This window comes from Pelecanus crispus, chromosome Z (genome assembly GCF_030463565.1).
Source record: "Pelecanus crispus isolate bPelCri1 chromosome Z, bPelCri1.pri, whole genome shotgun sequence".
In the NCBI taxonomy this organism is placed as follows: domain Eukaryota; kingdom Metazoa; phylum Chordata; class Aves; order Pelecaniformes; family Pelecanidae; genus Pelecanus; species Pelecanus crispus.
This window is the reverse complement of record NC_134676.1, coordinates 15,077,877-15,095,947: the sequence shown is the minus strand read 5'-3', so window position 1 is coordinate 15,095,947 and position 18,071 is coordinate 15,077,877. Positions and strand designations below refer to the sequence as shown.

Below are 18,071 nucleotides of genomic sequence, written 5' to 3'. Positions count from 1 at the left end.
TTAGGCGTTGTGGGGTTTTGGAGAATGCATATTCCAAATTACAGCCAGATCGTAAGCCCTCTCTATCAAGTGACCCGGAAGAAGAACGAATTCAAATGGGGCCCTGAGCAACAACAAGCCTTTGAACAAATTAAACGTGAGATAGTTCATGCAGTAGCCCTTGGGCCAGTCCAGGCAGGGCAGGATATTAAAAATGTGCTCTACACCGCAGCCGGGGAGAATGGCCCTACCTGGAGCCTCTGGCAGAAAGCACCAGGGGAGACTCGAGGTCGACCCCTAGGGTTTTGGAGTCGGGGATACAGAGGATCCGAAGCCCGCTACACTCCAACTGAGAAAGAGATACTGGCAGCATATGAAGGGGTTCGAGCTGCTTCAGAAGTGGTTGGTACTGAAGCACAGCTCCTGCTGGCACCCCGACTGCCGGTGTTGGGCTGGATGTTCAAAGGGAGGGTCCCCTCTACACATCATGCAACTGATGCTACATGGAGTAAGTGGGTTGCATTGATCACACAACGGGCTCGAATAGGAAACCCCAGTCGCCCAGGAATCTTGGAAGTGATCATGGACTGGCCAGAAGGAAAAAACCTTAGAGTATCACCAGAGGAGGAGGTGACACGTGCTGAAGAGGCCCCACTGTATAATAAATTGCCAGAAAATGAAAAGCAATATGCCCTGTTCACTGATGGGTCCTGTCGTCTCGTGGGAAAGCATCGGAGGTGGAAAGCTGCTGTATGGAGTCCTATACGACAAGTCGCAGAAACTGCTGAAGGAGAAGGGGAGTTGAGTCAGTTTGCAGAGGTGAAAGCCATCCAGCTGGCTTTAGATATTGCTGAAAGAGAAAAGTGGCCAGTCCTTTATCTCTATACTGACTCATGGATGGTGGCAAATGCCCTGTGGGGGTGGCTGCAGCAATGGAAGCAGAGCAACTGGCAGCGCAGAGGCAAACCAATCTGGGCTGCCGCATTGTGGCAAGATATTGCTGCCTGGGTAGAGAACCTGGTTGTAAAAGTTCGTCATGTAGATGCTCATGTACCTAAGAGTCGGGCCACTGAAGAACATCAAAACAACCAGCAAGTAGATCAGGCTGCTAAGATTGAAGTGGCTCAGGTGGATTTGGACTGGCAACATAAGGGTGAATTATTTATAGCTCGGTGGGCCCATGATGCCTCAGGCCATCAAGGAAGGGATGCAACGTATAAATGGGCTCGTGATCGAGGGGTGGACTTAACTATGGACAGTATTGCACAGGTTATTCATGAGTGTGAAACATGCGCTGCAATCAAGCAAGCCAAGCAGTTCAAGCCCCTTGGGTATAGTGAACGATGGCTAAAATATAAATATGGGGAGGCCTGGCAGATTGATTACATCACGCTCCCACAGACCCGCCAGGGCAAGCGCTATGTGCTCACCATGGTGGAAGCAACCACTGGATGGCTGGAAACATATCCCGTGCCCCATGCCACCGCCCGGAACACCATCCTGGGCCTTGAAAAGCAAGTCCTGTGGCGACATGGCACCCCAGAAAGAATTAAGTCAGACAACGGGACTCATTTCCGAAACAACCTCATAGACACCTGGGCCAAAGAGCGCGGCATTGAGTGGGTATATCACATCCCTTACCATGCACCAGCCTCCAGGAAAATTGAGCGATACAATGGATTGTTAAAGACTACCCTGAGAGCAATGGGTGGTGGGACGTTTAAACATTGGGATACGCATTTAGCAAAAGCCACCTGGTTAGTCAACACCAGGGGATCTGCCAATCGAGCTGGCCCTGCCCAATCAAAACTTTTACGTACTGTAGAAGGAGATAAAGTTCCTGTAGTGCACATGAAAAATATGCTGGGGAAGACAGTCTGGGTTACTTCCCCCTCTGGCAAAGGCAAACCCATTCGTGGGATTGCTTTTGCTCAAGGACCTGGGTGCACTTGGTGGGTGATGCGAAAGGATGGGGAAGCCCAATGTGTACCTCAAGGGAATTTGATTTTGGGTGAAAATAGCCAATGAACTGAATTGTATAATATTAATTGCTTTATAATACTGTATGTTATCTCTTAACTATATGTTATCTCTTAACTGCATGTTAATATAATAATATAGTAGGTTAATATTAAGTATATAATACTATATATTATGATTGCTATATGCCGCATCAATGGTATTACAGTAAGAATTGCCCAGCCTAAGGAAAATGAACTTTGATGAAACCATGTTGGAATGAGAACTGACTTCAGCATGCAACAGTCCAACACTGCACACCACCTGTCCTGCTCTGAAAGACTGTGATGACAGATGGAACCCAAAGTCATGGGCTAAATGAACTCAATGGACATTTTAGAGGGATGGGCCATAGACGAAGGGAATGATATCTGTGTGTATATCAAGATAGGGAAAGGGGTGGTGATTAATTGGAACACATTGGAAAGGGGAGGGCCTGTGCATGACGTAGATGGTATAGAATAAGGGGTGGATACTGTCCTGGTTTCGGCTGGGATAGAGTTAATTTTCTTCCTAACAGCAGGCATAGTGCTGTGTTTTGGATTTAGTAGGAGAAGAATGTTGATAACAGGCTGATGTTTTTAGTTGTTGCTGAGTACTGCTTATGCTAGTCAAGGACTTTTTCAGCTTCCCATGCTCTGCCAGGCGCACAAGAAACTGGGAGGGGGCACAGCCAGAATAGTTGATCCAAACTGACCAAAGGGCTATTCCATACCATATGACGTCATGCTCAGTATATAAACTGGGGGGGGTTGGCCGGGGAGCAGCGATCGCTGCTCAGGAACTGTCTGGGTATCGGTCGGCGGGTGGTGAGCAATTGCATTGTGCATCACTTGCTTCGTGTATCATTATTATTATTATCATTATTATACTGTTACTATTAGCATTACTATTTTACTTTATTTCAATTATTAAACTGTTCTTATCTCAGCCCAGGAGTGTTTCTCACTCTTACTCCTCCAATTCTCTCCCCCATCCCATCGGGGTAGGGGGAGTGAGCGAGCGGCTGCGTGGTGCTTAGTTGCTGGCTGGGGCTAAACCACGACATCCATTCATTTACTTAAGTAGCGCCATAGTGATAAGAAAGTATGTGTGCCTCTGTGTAGAGGAGCAGAAACAACGTTTAGGTCAGATTCCTTATTGTGTATGTCCTTTCTAATTTTCAGGCATGTTTTTCTCTTTGAATTTGCATTTTTCAGGAAGACTGCAATGACATTCTTTTAAAAATTGAGAGAGAAAGCCGTCGGAAAGTGTCAGGAGTCCTTCAGCGAATTATCTTGCTCTTCCGGGCTGCTCATTGTTCCTGCCCTGCAGCACAGTGGTATATTGCACAACTGAAGTGGGCAAGAAAAGTTATGCAAAAAGTAAGCATTTAACTTGTTTTTTTTTAACTTGGTTATCAGTAGCGTATATTACTGAGAAGCTTGCAGTTGCATTGCAGAAGCATTCAGTCTCATCCGGCCTTCGATGATGTCGTAGTTTTACATGTTGTCTTCTAGTTTTACATTCCGTGTTCAGTTTTTCTGGAAAACCAGAACTTAAGGATACAGGGTATCTACTTCATAGAAGTGTCTCCTTCTGCATGTCTTTCTGTACCTACTTGGTAATGTACAACCTCAGTTCTTTCTCCTCCATTTGAAAGAAACAAGCTGATTTTAATTGGGAGTTATAGCTGCTAACTGGACATGTGTTCTCATCACTTACAGTTGAATATGCAACAGAGAACGTGATGCTCACTTCAGGTAAAGTGGTCATCTTAGTGCACAGAGCACAGGGCTTACAAGATCGCATTCTACTCATGTATTTTGTTTGCACAGAACCAAGCTCAGAATATATTGATAAAAAGCTTTCATGTAACCTCAGGCTTTTCTTAGGTCAGTGTTACAGAGCCACTTACAGAAGGTTGACTTGCTACAGAAGGGGGTGTGTGTGCCTGTCTGCCTTCTGTCAGTCCCCCTGCACCAGCATTTGTGCGGTGATCCAGATCTGCGACTGGTCTGACTGACAAATATTTCCTTCTTTTTGCTCATCGCATGGTCACACTTAATGCTGAATGCTGGCATGGGGAGGTGATCAGAAGTAGCAACTGAAACAGGAGGGAAAACTAGTCTGCCTTGGTTGACAGCGGCCTGGACGGTGCTGGATTAAACCGGTTTCTTAATTGTGATCTTATTTCTTCTTATGCTTTGTTGCTCTTGTATATCATGGTAATCATGAGTATCATGAGTACCATGCAAATAAAAGCATTTTTTATGCCATAGCTCATACTAAACGTATTATTTTAATTGAATTTTCAGAATACTGATTTGAAGAAAATGGAAAACAAGCTTAAGGGAATTTTACTTATCTTGGCAGTATTCTGCTAATAACTGAGAGACCGTACGATTGTAGTGATACATACAAAACCTTAACTGATGTTTATTTCCATTTTGACATGTAAACAAAATTTGTTGATACATGTATAAATTGGCAAATTATATTTAAATACTTGATCATGTATTTATTTATTTATTTTTACTATCTATAGATTCGAATGAAAGGTTCTCTTCCTTCACTGAGTCCGTTCCCAGAGACTTTGCTTCGTTACTCCAATTTCCGCACTATTTTCTGTAGACCTACATCTTCTGGAGACCATCAGTTTGATGATATTACCTGTAAAATTTTAGGTCTGTATGTAATAGAATAGAATAATTTAGGGCTGGAAAAAAGAACACAAGTGAGAATCCACGGGTGCAAAGTATTCTTATTAGCTTGAAATAGTATACTGCAATATGTGCAGAAACACATTCCCTTTCCAGCTTTTATGTTGGTTATCAAAACTCTTAATCTGAAAGTTGCTGCTCTGGACTGTTGTCGGTGTTACAGATCTGACAGATGTGAAAGAACATGAACACTAAGTGGGACTAAAGAGCTCTAGCTGCAGAGCACTACTGAAAACTTAAGAACTAGTGATTTGTTTTCTTTAACTACTGTTAAGATAATGCTTATTCCTTCTAGTTAAAAATCTCAAACTATTTCATTTATTTAGATAGAATCTCACCATATTGCATGTTTATGTTGTAGGTTGGTTCAGAGAGCTATGTGCATTGTGTTGGATGTTTCACGTTCGTGAAAGATTATCTGACAACTGTAGGCGGTACCAAACTGCAAGGGAAAATATGAACAATCAGAAGGTGATTATATTACTAATGTAGGAAAGATACATTTAAATTGCATAAAGCTGTAAGAAGAATTCTAAAGATCTGCTGTATATTTCTGTGAGAACTCTTACTTGCTTAGTAGGACAAAATTAGCGTAGAGCTATGATGTGCAGTATTTGGTGCTACAGAATAGTGCTGTCCATGTGAACTACGTCTTTCTAATAGTATTTCTGTTGGGCTTTTGGTATTTAACTCAGATAATTGCTCTTCTGGCAGTATCTCATCAATAGTTTCTACACTTGCTGTTTAGATAAAGTATTTACTACTCTTTATTTTATTTAGATTAAGTTATTTTGTGTGTTTCCTGACCAATGTGTATTTAACACACCAAAAGTGGGGTTTGGTGCATTAAATATACATTGGTTTTCAAAAAAAGTAATGAAAAGTATTAAAACTTAATCATGTTTTCTCTACTTATACCCTCATCAATTGATGTTAGAGGTCAAGGAAAAAACAGAAAGAAACTACTGGCATTATAATATTTGTCATATATTCTGTAACAATACAGATGTTGATTTTTGTCCTGTCTAGTCTAGCAACTCCGCTGTCCTTACCAAAGGTTGTGCCCTTTTTAAAACAAGTCCAAATTTCTCTTCACCAAAAGAATCAAGGTTCAAATGAACAGGATGGTTCTGTTTCAAACAGTAGAATATTCTGATATTTCTATGCTTTGTTCAACAATGACAAATGAGATGGGAACCACTAACTGTTTAAAAATAAACCGATCCATCTTAAAATCCTGTTGCCTGGCTTAAATATCTCACTCCCAAGAAAGAATTTATGATCACTTTAAGTCACAGTAAAATTATTTACTTCATCTGGTAATTCAGTATATTTAATCAGTTATGGCTAGTTTAATCAACTCCTTAATGTTTACTCTAAATGACTGCAAACAGACTCTTCAGCAGTGTTAATGGAATTATTTCCTAAGCTGGTGTAAAGAAAAGCCCTTTTTTCTTTCTTTTTTTTTTTCTTGATATAAGTTATCATCCATTACAACCTTGATCTGTCTCCTAGCATCATATACTTCTCTGCTTGCTGTCAAGTTAGCTGGTTTTATTTTTTGTTGGCTAGGGAAGTATCAATACAATTTGCAGTCTATGAATAATTTAGCAGAAATATATTGTTCATACCAATGTTTCTATAGCAAGGTGGATTTTTTTTAGGATCTGAAGAAGAATGAATATGATGCCTCCACAGTTGAGCATTGTCTGAATGCATTGGAGTGGGCTTGTCGAATGCTTCCTTTCTGCAGGTTCATGAATGTTGAAGAATTAGTTCAAGATGTAATTTTAAGTCTGCTTGGAGAATTGCCACCATTGAAAAAGGTAAAAGACATTAAAGCTAGAACAGCAGCAATAGAGATTATCGCAAATGTTTATTCTCCTTGTAAATGCTACTGGTTAGACTTTCCTGTGGGGTAGGTTCTGTTGGAAACTATACCTTACTTGTGTGTTAGCTATTTGAAAAGATACTCTATTTTCTGCAGGTGGCAGAGATTTTTGTAAAAGCATTTCCTAATCCTGAAGATATAAGAGTTCCACTAAGAGATAAATACCATGGTCTTCAGCAGCGACTCAGACACAGTATTGTTAAAGGTAGCATGTGTTGTTCTTCAGGAAATATTAAATGAACTTTTTTTACCCTACTTATTAATTAACATGTGACAATACCTTCTTTCATACCCCATGTAAAACGATTATTATAGTTTTCAGTTAGACAACTTTGAGAGAGTTTTGTGGCAAATTCTTAGTTTCTTTCTGATATTCCTATACCAGTAACAGAATGGAGTGACTTCTAAGTTGATGGTGTTTCTTCACTTTATCGCAGTTTCTGTCTGTATTTCTAAATGGCTGCAATTTACAATGATTCAGAGTTCATTCGTGTCTCAGTTCAAGAGAATAAGTGAAAACTGAGAAGTTTGCATTTAAAATCACTTGGTTTTCTTTCTTTGGGTAGATCCTGAAAGTGAAGAAATGATGTCAATTGTTATACAAGCTACTGAAAGAGTGAGAATGAAGGCCTTGAGACGTGTAATAAGGAACATAGGCCCCATAGAAGTTAATATTTGGGACCAGGCAGAAGAGGGAGCAGCAGATGATGAGGAACACTGTTACGACAGATTCTCATTAGGCACTAGTTTAAGCAGAAGCACACTTACTGATCTTGGGAATCCTCAGGTATACAGTGATGCTGACACAGCAGATACGCTTTCTGATGCTTTGCTTACTGAAGGAACGAGTGCTCCAACACGTTCACTCCAAAGGTATGGAAAAAATTGCAGCAGAAGGCTTTCTATTTAAAAAAAAAAAAGAAAAAAAAAAAGTTGTCTCTTACCGTTCAAGTAATCTTTTCACCAAACAGGATAATTGTCACTTTGGGTGATTTATCAAATGAAGAATTACAAATTTACCAAATCTTAGAACTGCCAACATTGTATCAGTTACTATATGACTAATATGTTCTTGAAGTGCGAATTATTATCAGCTATGACCAAGTTCATATATGATACTGCTGAGTTGCTGTCTATGTAAAAACTACGGATTTTGTATTTGATTAATTCACCACATCAACATTGTATTAATGTAAATATGGTTTTGTTAGTTTCCTGTTTTTAACAATAGAAGAAGAAAGGGAACTAATGTTGCATTTACTTACTTTTCCATGTAATTCTTAAAATGGATTTAACATTACTTACATTTGTTGTCTTACAGGGATAATGAACATCAGAGACAAGGAGAAATAGGTAGCAAAAATGCCACATGCAAGATAAAAGCTCTTAACTGGAAAACAAAACATAAAGACAAATTATGTGGAAAAGACATGCATAATCAATATAATTTGCCTATAGTTGGTGCATGGGAATTTGAACGTGATGATGACGAATACGTTATTTTTTTAGAACTCTTTTTGAGTTATATTCTTGAGAGAGACCTGATGAAGTACAGTGACTTTGGAATTCCATTTCTTACTAGCTTTTCTGGACTTCTTCGAGAGCATGAATTAAACTCTCTCTTTTTTGATGTTCATACAACACTGAAACGTCGACAAGGCAAAACTAGAAGCCAAAGTGTGTTTAGAGCAGGGTCTTGCTATACCGTCACCATGGCATCTTGTGATCCTGAAACAGTGTCTGTCTATAATGAAAACAAAAATACTTTGGAAAATCCAACCATTGTACAGTCCATTGTACAGACAACAGAACCTTCTGTGCGTAACCTAATGAAAGGACATAATGAAGGATTATTTGGTTTAAAACACAAGTCCATTTACAGAGCTCAGAGTGACAATCAAGGAGTCACTTTTACACCAGCAAACCAGACCTTTCCTAACTGTAATTTCTCTAGCCTGCAAACTTGGGCAACTTCTAAATACATTTACAAAACTGTTGATATAGTTGATATTGTACCAGGAGAAGAACTGGCTATAGAATTGATGGGTAAATTGAACAATATTGCAAAATTGCTTGAGTGGATGATCAGATGGTCGGATAAAAGACTGCTCTGTGGTTCCAGTAAACAAGATTCCGTAGAAGAGATTCTCCCAATGATACATGTGAAAACATCAGCAGCTGCTGTCCTTACTTCTTTATGGCTATTAGAACAGTTATACAGAGATGGATGTCAAGCAAAGAGCATAAAAATTAAGGTAAGAAAAAGGGTGAGATAAGTGTCAATGAAATGTGTGAGTTAGTTATGCCAGTAAAGAAAATCACGTGCATCTTTTACCTCATAGTTCTATTCTCAGTAAAACCTGGAATATTCATTAATACCCTGTCTTTTAAGGGTTGCTAGGAAAAGAGAAACATTCCAGGAATACTGGAATTCTGTCTGTAGGAAGACTTTGGTTGGAGATTAAAGTTCTCTTTGGAAGCCCTGTTTAAAATCCAACTCGTTTTCTAGATACCACATTATTTGAGCAAATTCCTACAAGTTAGGCCATCGTGTCTAGTTTTAGACAACATCTTTGAAGAAACCTATTATTGGAGATAGAGTATGGAAAAATGAGATAAAGAATAAAGAAATAGTTTATCTGGGGAGACTTGAGTTTAGATTCATTTGTCTTTGAGGACAATCATAGAATCATAGAATCGTTTAGGTTGGAAAAGACCTTTAAGATCATCCATTCCAACCATTAACCTACACTACCAAGCCCACATTAAACCAATCAAGGGTAGACTAGACTAAACCATGCCCCGAAGTGCCACATCTACCCGTTTTTTGAACACTTCAGGGATGGTGACTCCACCACCTCTCTGGGCAGCCTGTTCCAATGCTTGACAACCGTTTCGGAGAAGAAATTTTTCCTAATTTCCAACCTAAACCTCCCCTGGCACAGCTTGAGCCCATTTCCTCTTGTTCTATCGCTAACTACATGGGAGAAGAGACCATCACCCACCTCACTACAACCTCCTTTCAGGTAGTTGTAGAGAGCGATAAGGTCTCCCCTCAGCCTCCTCTTCTCCAGACTAAACAATCCCAGTTCCCTCAGCCGCTCCTCATCAGCCCTGTGCTCCAGACCCTTCACCAGCTTCGTTGCCCTTCTCTGGACACGTTCCAGCACCTCAATGTCCTTCTTGTACTGAGGGACCCAAAACAATGCAGATACAGTCTGAAGTATTGAAACTAGTTAAAGACTGGTGAAAACTGAATTTTGAATTTCCGTCCAGCACTGTTACACAGAGTTGGAGAATGAGTATTAATATAAAAGAAGAGATTTGCCAGAAGAACCTGATGTGTATTGCTTTATTTTATGTTTAGGGACAGCTGGATCACTTGTCCTCCTTAATTAAGTCTACATGGAAGCCTTTGAGAGGAGAGGGTTGTGGGGTTTTTTGAGAAGGCTTTTTTTCCAGATGAAAAGAGATTTTTGTCTTGGTTTTGCTTTGTATTTTCTGACAAGTGCCACCTGTATTTTACTTAAAACTTGCTGCCAAAATTTTGTGCATGCATCTAACTGCATGATTATGTATGGCTTTTTGTTTCTCATACTGTCTTCAGTGATAATAATTTAAAGTAGTTTAATACCAGTTTTGTATTACAGGTGATGAAGGCCAAATCCTATTGTATATCTTTGTATAGATCATGTTTAATGGTCACATAGCATCTTTGACAATTGCAAAAAGGGGCAAAACTCAGGTTCCACAGACAACTGTAAATCCAGTATTTCTCAGATCTGTAATAGAGAAAAGTTTATGAAGTTAAGCATAAACATACATACATATTGTTGGAGTCATAAGCATATTATATGAAATTGTTGGGGGTTTTTTTGAAGTATCAGGTTTTTTTTTTTTTTTTAACCTAGTGAATTTTCATTATTATTACTATTATTAGAGTCTGGATAATCAATATCTGAAAGAATTTGCATCTCTATCAGAAGTCGAGTCTAGGACAGAGAAAGAAAGTAGTATGCATGAAGGCTCTTCAATGGTGGCAAACCCTCCACTTGATGTCCAGAGTGAACAAACGTATGATGATCTCTCTGAAAACAATTTTGGGTAATTTTTTTTTTTTTTTTAACTTAAGAGATCTACTTGGTCATAATTCCTCAGGTATGCAGTATGTCTGTATGAAGAGGTCTACTGTTGTTACATGTTATGTATGTGTTTAATTTTGAGTGCAAAGTCAGACTCATGCATATTGTTTACAGCTGCATGAAGCAGATTAAATATTCTCCATAAGCAGATGTACTGCTAGGTAGAAATCAATGTAGCTGTTGCATATGAAGTGAATTGTACATGGTTGTTTATAAACGTTGTGACATAGAAATGGAATCTAGATTTCTGATATAGTTGATACCATGGTTTTCTCAAAAAGTTTGGATAACTTCCACTCTCCTTAGTATAATTATCCTTATGTTGAGATGAGAGTTCACAACATTAGTTTATTTTTCCCTGGATCTGTAATCTATCGTGTTCATATGTATGCATGTCGGAAAAATGGATGAAAAAGGCAGTAAATATTTTATTTGTTAGTATCTTACACAGTTCTGGAGATGGAATTCCTTAACCTGAAGTCCTTTGTGACATTTCTCTTCATCTTCTGCTGCACTAAAGAAACAAAAGATCTTTGGTATTCTGAGACATTATTGTGTGTCCTGTGAGACAAGAATTTTTTTAATAAAGGAATTTTCTGTGAGGGAGATAAATGTAATCTTAACTGGATGATTTTGAAGTCATGGTGCAGTGTATGTCTTCCGTTTTTGGTAGATCATATGTGTTGGTTACATTTTTCTGGAAACAGCCTATCTAAAAGACTGTACCGTTAATGTCACTAAAAAAATCACAGCTATACCAAAAAATTATACTAATCTTGGTTTAAGTGAAATTCAGAGAGAAAATTTACACGAATGTATGCAGTTATGCGCTAGCCTGCAATTTGAGAGGAACAGTGTATTTAAACTAAGTCAGATACTTACATTATTTCTATTGTTAATTACCTTTTGTAATTCCAATTACCAGAATGTCTACAGAGTCAAAATATTTTGATAAGAAGGAAGTTAATCATCAGAAGTATTCTGTATCTCATATGACTGAAGATCTTAATGAAGTGGGACCATTCGTTCAGGAGGAGTTAGATGTAACGTCAGAAAGTGGAGGTTTGTTTTTATGGTATAACCTTTTACTATGGTCTGATGTATAAAACAGGAGTCTTGCCTGAATAGGTTTATATGTCCTTCTGTTTATTTAATTAAAAGATGGAAATAAGTTTTCATTTTTCCATTGAAATTATTATTGTATCCCTTTCATATTATAACTAAATTTTATACAATTGCTTTCTCAAGACTTTCTGATCAGTGTTTCACTTATGTAACTTCTTCTTGCTATAGAGATAGGACAACGTATATTAACATATTTAATCATTTACTTTCATTCCAAAAACATTCACGCAACTGTGTAAAATTGGATTTGAAAATTGTAAGAGCTGTGTATACGTAGGTTAAGTTTTATCATATTCCTACCATGAAAATAATGTGAAAAATATGTTGGGTTTTTTTTTTTTTCCTTCTTCTGGTGCATGCGTTATCAGTAGTGGTAACACAGATTTTGAATTTGCTGAGATCTCTCAACCCCTTTCTTCTTGCTAGGGAAAAAGTGGACTAATGTGACTGATTGACAGAAATCACATAACAGTGCTGTAAGTCATGTAGTTTTCTGATTGGGAGTAATTGTGTTTATTTTGTAGAGCTCCTTGAAGAGCCATATGAAACTCCAAAGAGCTCCAATAGCTCTGTCAAGATCAAACGTGTAGAACACCAAAAAGGAAAGGCAAGTTACCATCTTGCATAGAAGCATCAAATTATTATGAATACTCTTTTCAAAATATTCTGAATTCCTCAATATACTTGAGAAATTGAGGGCTTAAAGCATTTAGGACTGGTGATTTTTTTTCCCCTGCTTAAATCAGTAATAAAAGTCATAAGTAATTAAAGAGTAGTAAAGTGAGATGTGCTATGAGCACTTTTGAAAACTGATTCATCGTTTGTAAAACTAAAGTGTGTCTATGCCTGTATACGGAATATATATAATTTTTTATATATATACAATTACATTAAATCTATATAATGTGTGTAACACTACATATAAATACATAAGTTTATCTATGCACATATATATACAAAATTCTAAACCCACGTAAACTAAAAAACCAAGCCAAACAAACAAAAAAAAACCCAACAGATGGTCTTCTGGTTAATAGACCAGATTCTTACATGTATTTTTTTATACTAGAAGGTTTTATTAACAACTTTTTTTTCCTTTTTTTTGAAGTTGCCACAGGGTGGTTAAGTAAAGATTCTACCACTTGTTTGCATATTTCCTTGTTTTTAATTTAAATATATAAAGATGTTCATTTTGCTCCTGTCTGAAAACTCAGTCTGGATCTGTAAACAAGCCTTGTTTCTTCATACATCATCTTTGGTTATAAGTCTCCTTTCTTTGAAATTGGCTAAGGGCTATCATACTGAAATGTGAATTGCAATACCATCAATTTACTTGCCTGTAGTACTCTAGATTCAGTGTCGTTAATGGGATTAGTAACAACAGATGTGTATTAATCTTCAATTCTATACTGTGTTCTGCTATAATGAATCTGTGTCATGGGTAAAATCCTGCATTTGTTTCAATTTCTTAGTTTGTAAATAGTTTGTGTATAATATGGTTGTTTCCACATTTTCATCATTACCTAGGAGGTGTGAGGTTAGCAGAGTATATTTCCAGGGTACTAGATGGATATGAATTTGTAAATAAAAACTCATAATAATGACTTAAAAAGAAACATGCTCAGATGAATCTAATACCTCTTTATTTCTGATCTGTAGCTGTCCTCTGATAAGTATGTAATTTTGATTATTTTTCAGTCAGATTTTTTTCAAGTGGCTGATTAATCAAAAGTGTGTTTGCCTTAGGGTAAAAAATAAAACTTTATTGAAGCACAAGGGGGTTTTTACAAAATTTACAAGTTCAGATGCATCTTTTTATATTCCAGCATGTCTCCATTTCAGATGTAGATAGTCCCCAGGAAGACCAAAAGGTGGAAAAAACAAAGGAAGGAAAGGGTGAACGGAATGCGTGAGAGACTTTTTTTTGTTGCTTTAATTCCTGTTTTAACTTTGTTTAAAAATCTAAAGTAGTTTTGTTAATTATGGTATCCAGTGAAGTCTCAATGGGTTTCTTGCTGTTGTTTATAGCAACAAACTCTGAGTTTGAAACAAAATTGCAGTCATCTCCTATTTCACATATACAGGCATTTCACACGTACAATGTGCTGGGTGGATGAAGGTTATTTTAGTAATGATCAAATAATAGAGGCATGGTTTGTGGGAAGGTGTGTTTTATATCTGGGTGAAGGATAGAGAATAACTGGAAAAGCTTTCAGATACACGATTACTTCCCCAGACATGAAATAGGAGCAGCATCTTCCGGCTAAATACAGGTGGAAAGCTGTGATTCTATAGGAAACTTAATAGTTAATTGTTACACAACATAGAAGAAAGAGGTTGGTGTCTAGGAAGCAGAAGGTGAGATAAAAATGGGTATGGGCGAAAAGCTTGTTAGCTCCTGAAAGAGGGAAGGAGGTCTTTTAAAAAACTTAAGAAATTTACTTCATTATGATCTTTTCAAAATTTTTTGTTTTAAAATATCTCTACATTTATAATATAATGTATATAAAATTATAGAAACAGTCCGTAAACCTGGTTGTCACATCATCTGTTTGAATAGATTACTGCTCAGTTTGATTTCTACGAAGTTTTTCAGGGGAAGAATCTCTATTCTGTAAACACAGGGTTCATTACATTTACCATTAGGAATCTTGGCCTTTTGAGATTTTTTCATTTGTTTTAGTGTTAGAAAAATATGAACCTATTTTTATTACTTCAGTTAGCTTTCTTCTTGAATCCACCAAATTTGTTTATAGTAGTGAAACCTTTTCCTCTGATACACAGTACCCTGAATGTCTTAACTTTTAGAAAGTCTTATTAATTTTGATGGTATATAAATAAATATTCCTGTGTGTATATGTAATGTTTGTGGAAAAGTTTTAAATGGTTTAATTTTAGAAAGTCTTAGAATCTCTACTATTTTAAACTGATATATTCTTGTTTTGAAAGGAAAAAACCCCAAACCTGCACATCAGATGCCCCTTGAGGATTTCTTATGATACATGCTTTTCTTTTTCAGGAATGCAGATTGTAATGATACTGACAGTATTGCTTAAATTTAGTTTTCTCTTCTTTTGTCAACTCAGATCAACCTCTTTTTTCCTGCTGTTTGTGTTGAATAGCCAGAACCTTTTCAGTGCTTTTGTTTGAGTCAGTTTCTGATTGCTAGGGAGACAAAGTATGAATGTCAATATTTGCCAGCTCAAATTGCAGTGTAATGCAGCAATTGAAGCAATGCAGATCAGTATAGATCTGATCAAGTGGCTTTGAGGTATTTTATCTCACGCTAATTAAAATACTTTTTCAGGAGGTTTTATATATATGTATACACACACACATATGTATATAAAATGAACATAAACAGCATAACAAATTACTGTAGTATTTACAATACTAATTTTTTCTTTCTTTATAGCATGACTGAGGTTGTTACTAGCACCATTTCTCAGTCATTCTCTCTAGAACAAAATGCGGAAGTTCCCAGGTAAGGTAAACCCATAATGGTTTATACAATAAAAAATGGACTACCCCCATTAAATTTTCAGTCTGAAATAACGTGATGTGTAGATTTGATTTGTACGTGCCAACTGTAGTACTAAGTAGCCTTTCCTGAAACCTTTTTGTACTATAATCCTTGAGGACCGTGTACTCTTGCATGTTGTCCGGAATATCACATGAATCAAATTTGTTGATTCAGAGCTACCAGATTTCAAGAGAAGTGATAGTTTTGTTTTCTGGTTCCAGACAGAATCATTATAATTATATTACTACAGAAGATATATTGTTACATAAAACACCTAAACAATAACATTATAAACTTAGTCATATTTTTATGACATTATTAAAATATGTATGTCCTACAGAAACTGCTAGATACCCATAAACATATACATAATATTTCTATAAATGGGGAGAAGGTTGGAATTGGGAAAAGGGGTCAGGAGTCGAACTCTGGCTTTCACTTCTAGAACAGTCCTCTATGAGTTTTTTTCAGTTTAGAGGAAGATCTGAAGTACAAATCCCTTTGGATTCCATTTTCATGTGTGTCTCGACTCATTTCATTCTTGAGTTTTTCGTGCCAGCTTTTTTTTCCAAAAAAAAAAAAAATTCTCCAACTTCTAGGGTTTCATGCCATGCTTAGACATTCTAATTGTCTTCCAAAAGATTTCCTGTGCCCCTTCACATGTATTACATATCCAAAACTTCTTCAGTATTACTGATTAGCCATTGCTTTATGCTTCTATTTCTTTACATGCTTGGAGGCCATACTATTCACTTGTCAAAAATCCTCCAAAGGTTGCCTGTGCCCATAGCAATGTCAGCATTTTTCTTAAACAGAGAAATGTTTCTTGGGTCAATTTCTGTTGATGTAGGTAAAGTCCTTGAGTTTCTTTGTAACAGTGTAAATTCTTACCCTCTCATCTTCATTTGAGGACTTCATCTATTTAGTAGTCTTTACCTACTACAAGACCTAATCATCTCTTTGAGAAAATTCAATATATTGTATTATCTGGTTCATGTTACTGTTTTCTGATCTGAAATTTTGTTGTTGTTTAATTCCAAATATATAAAGGCACATTTAATTATTTAAATGAAAGTGAATCTGCCATCTCTGTTATTTCAGCTAATAATGTCCTTCTCCATTTTCCATCAGCTGTTTTGGTTTTGACTAACCAGGCTGTCTTTCTGTCAAATCACTAGTTTTTACCAGTATGTCTAGTGAAGATAACATTTCAGATACACTTGTGACTAAAAATCAGATAGATCTTAGGTCTTTACTACTGTTTTTCATTCAGTATATTAGGAGGCATTAGGAAAAAGATGTCATGCATGATCTCCAATGACGATTGTGCAGTGTTAGTTATTAAATTGTTCCTACAAATTAATTATGCTTTAGAAAAATGAAGGTATCTTTAAAATTTTCTGGATTGATTTGAGACAACCTAGTATAGGTGTTCTGACTATGAATGTTTTTAATAGTTTTGTTATTTTCCTTCTCTTCTCAAGTAATACAGAGATTTCTCTAAGTGGTGGTCAGCCTTCTCAGACTGTTGTGTCAACTATGTCAAGTGTTGCCTCCAATACTTCCATTTGTGCAAAGAAGCAAGAAGTCAAGAAAGAAGGCCCTGCAGAAGAGAAGCTAAACACATCAGAAACTGTCAGGCAGATGCTCCAAGATGAAATGTTTAAGTTAGTTCAGGTGAAAGCATTTCATTGTTGAAAATGGTGTTCACAGTATAAACTGTTATTTAGAACAGTGGGGATAATTGCTGTTTTAAAGGTATTCTGTATGTGGTTGTTTCTGAGAGAGATTTCCAGTTCCACGTAAACTACTGTGAAAACTTATTTTAGACTTAACTCTTGCTTTAGGTTAAAGAAAATGAGTAATATGGTAATAAAAGTTTGAGTATGTTTTAGTTCACAGAATGCAGTGTGCTCTAATAGTATAGGAAAAATTCTAAAGCTGTAATAACTTTGCAGCTATACTGGGATTTAATTTTTGTTAGTACATTGAGATGATTCTGTGTGACCTTACATTTACTCAGACTTCACCAAAAAAGTAAAGGAATTTGTCTTGCTTTATCGTAACCTCTGTGTGGCAGGTTTTTAATGTATCTTAAAAGAAAGTCCAGTACTATAAACAATCATACAAATTAATCATGATTTAAACTTTGGGACGTTTATTTTGCCACCTATGTTAACAGGATAATGAAGAGTTGTAACATAGCCTGGACATAGAACTTTTGCTAAGATTCCTGTTGAAGTTGTTTACAGTGTTAACTTTGTGTATATATATATTCAGCTACAGCAAATCAACTTCATGAGTTTAATGCAAATAGTGCAGTCATCCTTTGCGAACCTGCCAAATGTGCAACAGTATCAATCTGTTCTCCCGGAAGGAAGCCAGCCTGCACATACCGTAGAAGGCAATGGCTCTCTGAAAACACAGCTGTCCGCTCAAGAAGACAAAGGAAAACCTGGTCAAAAGAGCTTTGCTTTTCAACCAAGGAATATTTTAAGAGATGAAGGCAACAATGGCCATATAAAAGTAGGTATATCAAAGTGTTGTTTATAAAGACTGTTCTGTATATCTGATATGTTATCTGTGCTGTTAAATTAGGAAATGTTTTCGTAGTGTTTGCTGTAGACAAAAAAGATTTTTGTCATTTTTGTGCGAATTTAGGGCATGGTTGCTATTTCAAGGTACTTGTA

At 36.8% G+C, this 18,071-nt stretch overlaps 1 protein-coding gene across 1 annotated transcript in view; it reads left to right on the top strand.

The window, feature by feature from the left end:
- CPLANE1 (ciliogenesis and planar polarity effector complex subunit 1) overlaps positions 1-18,071 on the top strand; it is a 67,238-nt gene that overhangs the window by 25,844 nt on the left and 23,323 nt on the right. Inside the window, exons 19-32 of the mRNA XM_075726135.1 lie at positions 3,198-3,362; positions 4,526-4,664; positions 5,062-5,171; positions 6,365-6,526; positions 6,688-6,796; positions 7,158-7,464; positions 7,913-8,846; positions 10,532-10,695; positions 11,659-11,795; positions 12,383-12,465; positions 13,685-13,767; positions 15,274-15,342; positions 16,866-17,058; positions 17,662-17,907. Of these exons, the coding sequence (XP_075582250.1) occupies positions 3,198-3,362; positions 4,526-4,664; positions 5,062-5,171; positions 6,365-6,526; positions 6,688-6,796; positions 7,158-7,464; positions 7,913-8,846; positions 10,532-10,695; positions 11,659-11,795; positions 12,383-12,465; positions 13,685-13,767; positions 15,274-15,342; positions 16,866-17,058; positions 17,662-17,907 (2,901 nt within the window). The remainder of the gene's footprint in view (positions 1-3,197; positions 3,363-4,525; positions 4,665-5,061; positions 5,172-6,364; positions 6,527-6,687; positions 6,797-7,157; positions 7,465-7,912; positions 8,847-10,531; positions 10,696-11,658; positions 11,796-12,382; positions 12,466-13,684; positions 13,768-15,273; positions 15,343-16,865; positions 17,059-17,661; positions 17,908-18,071) is intronic.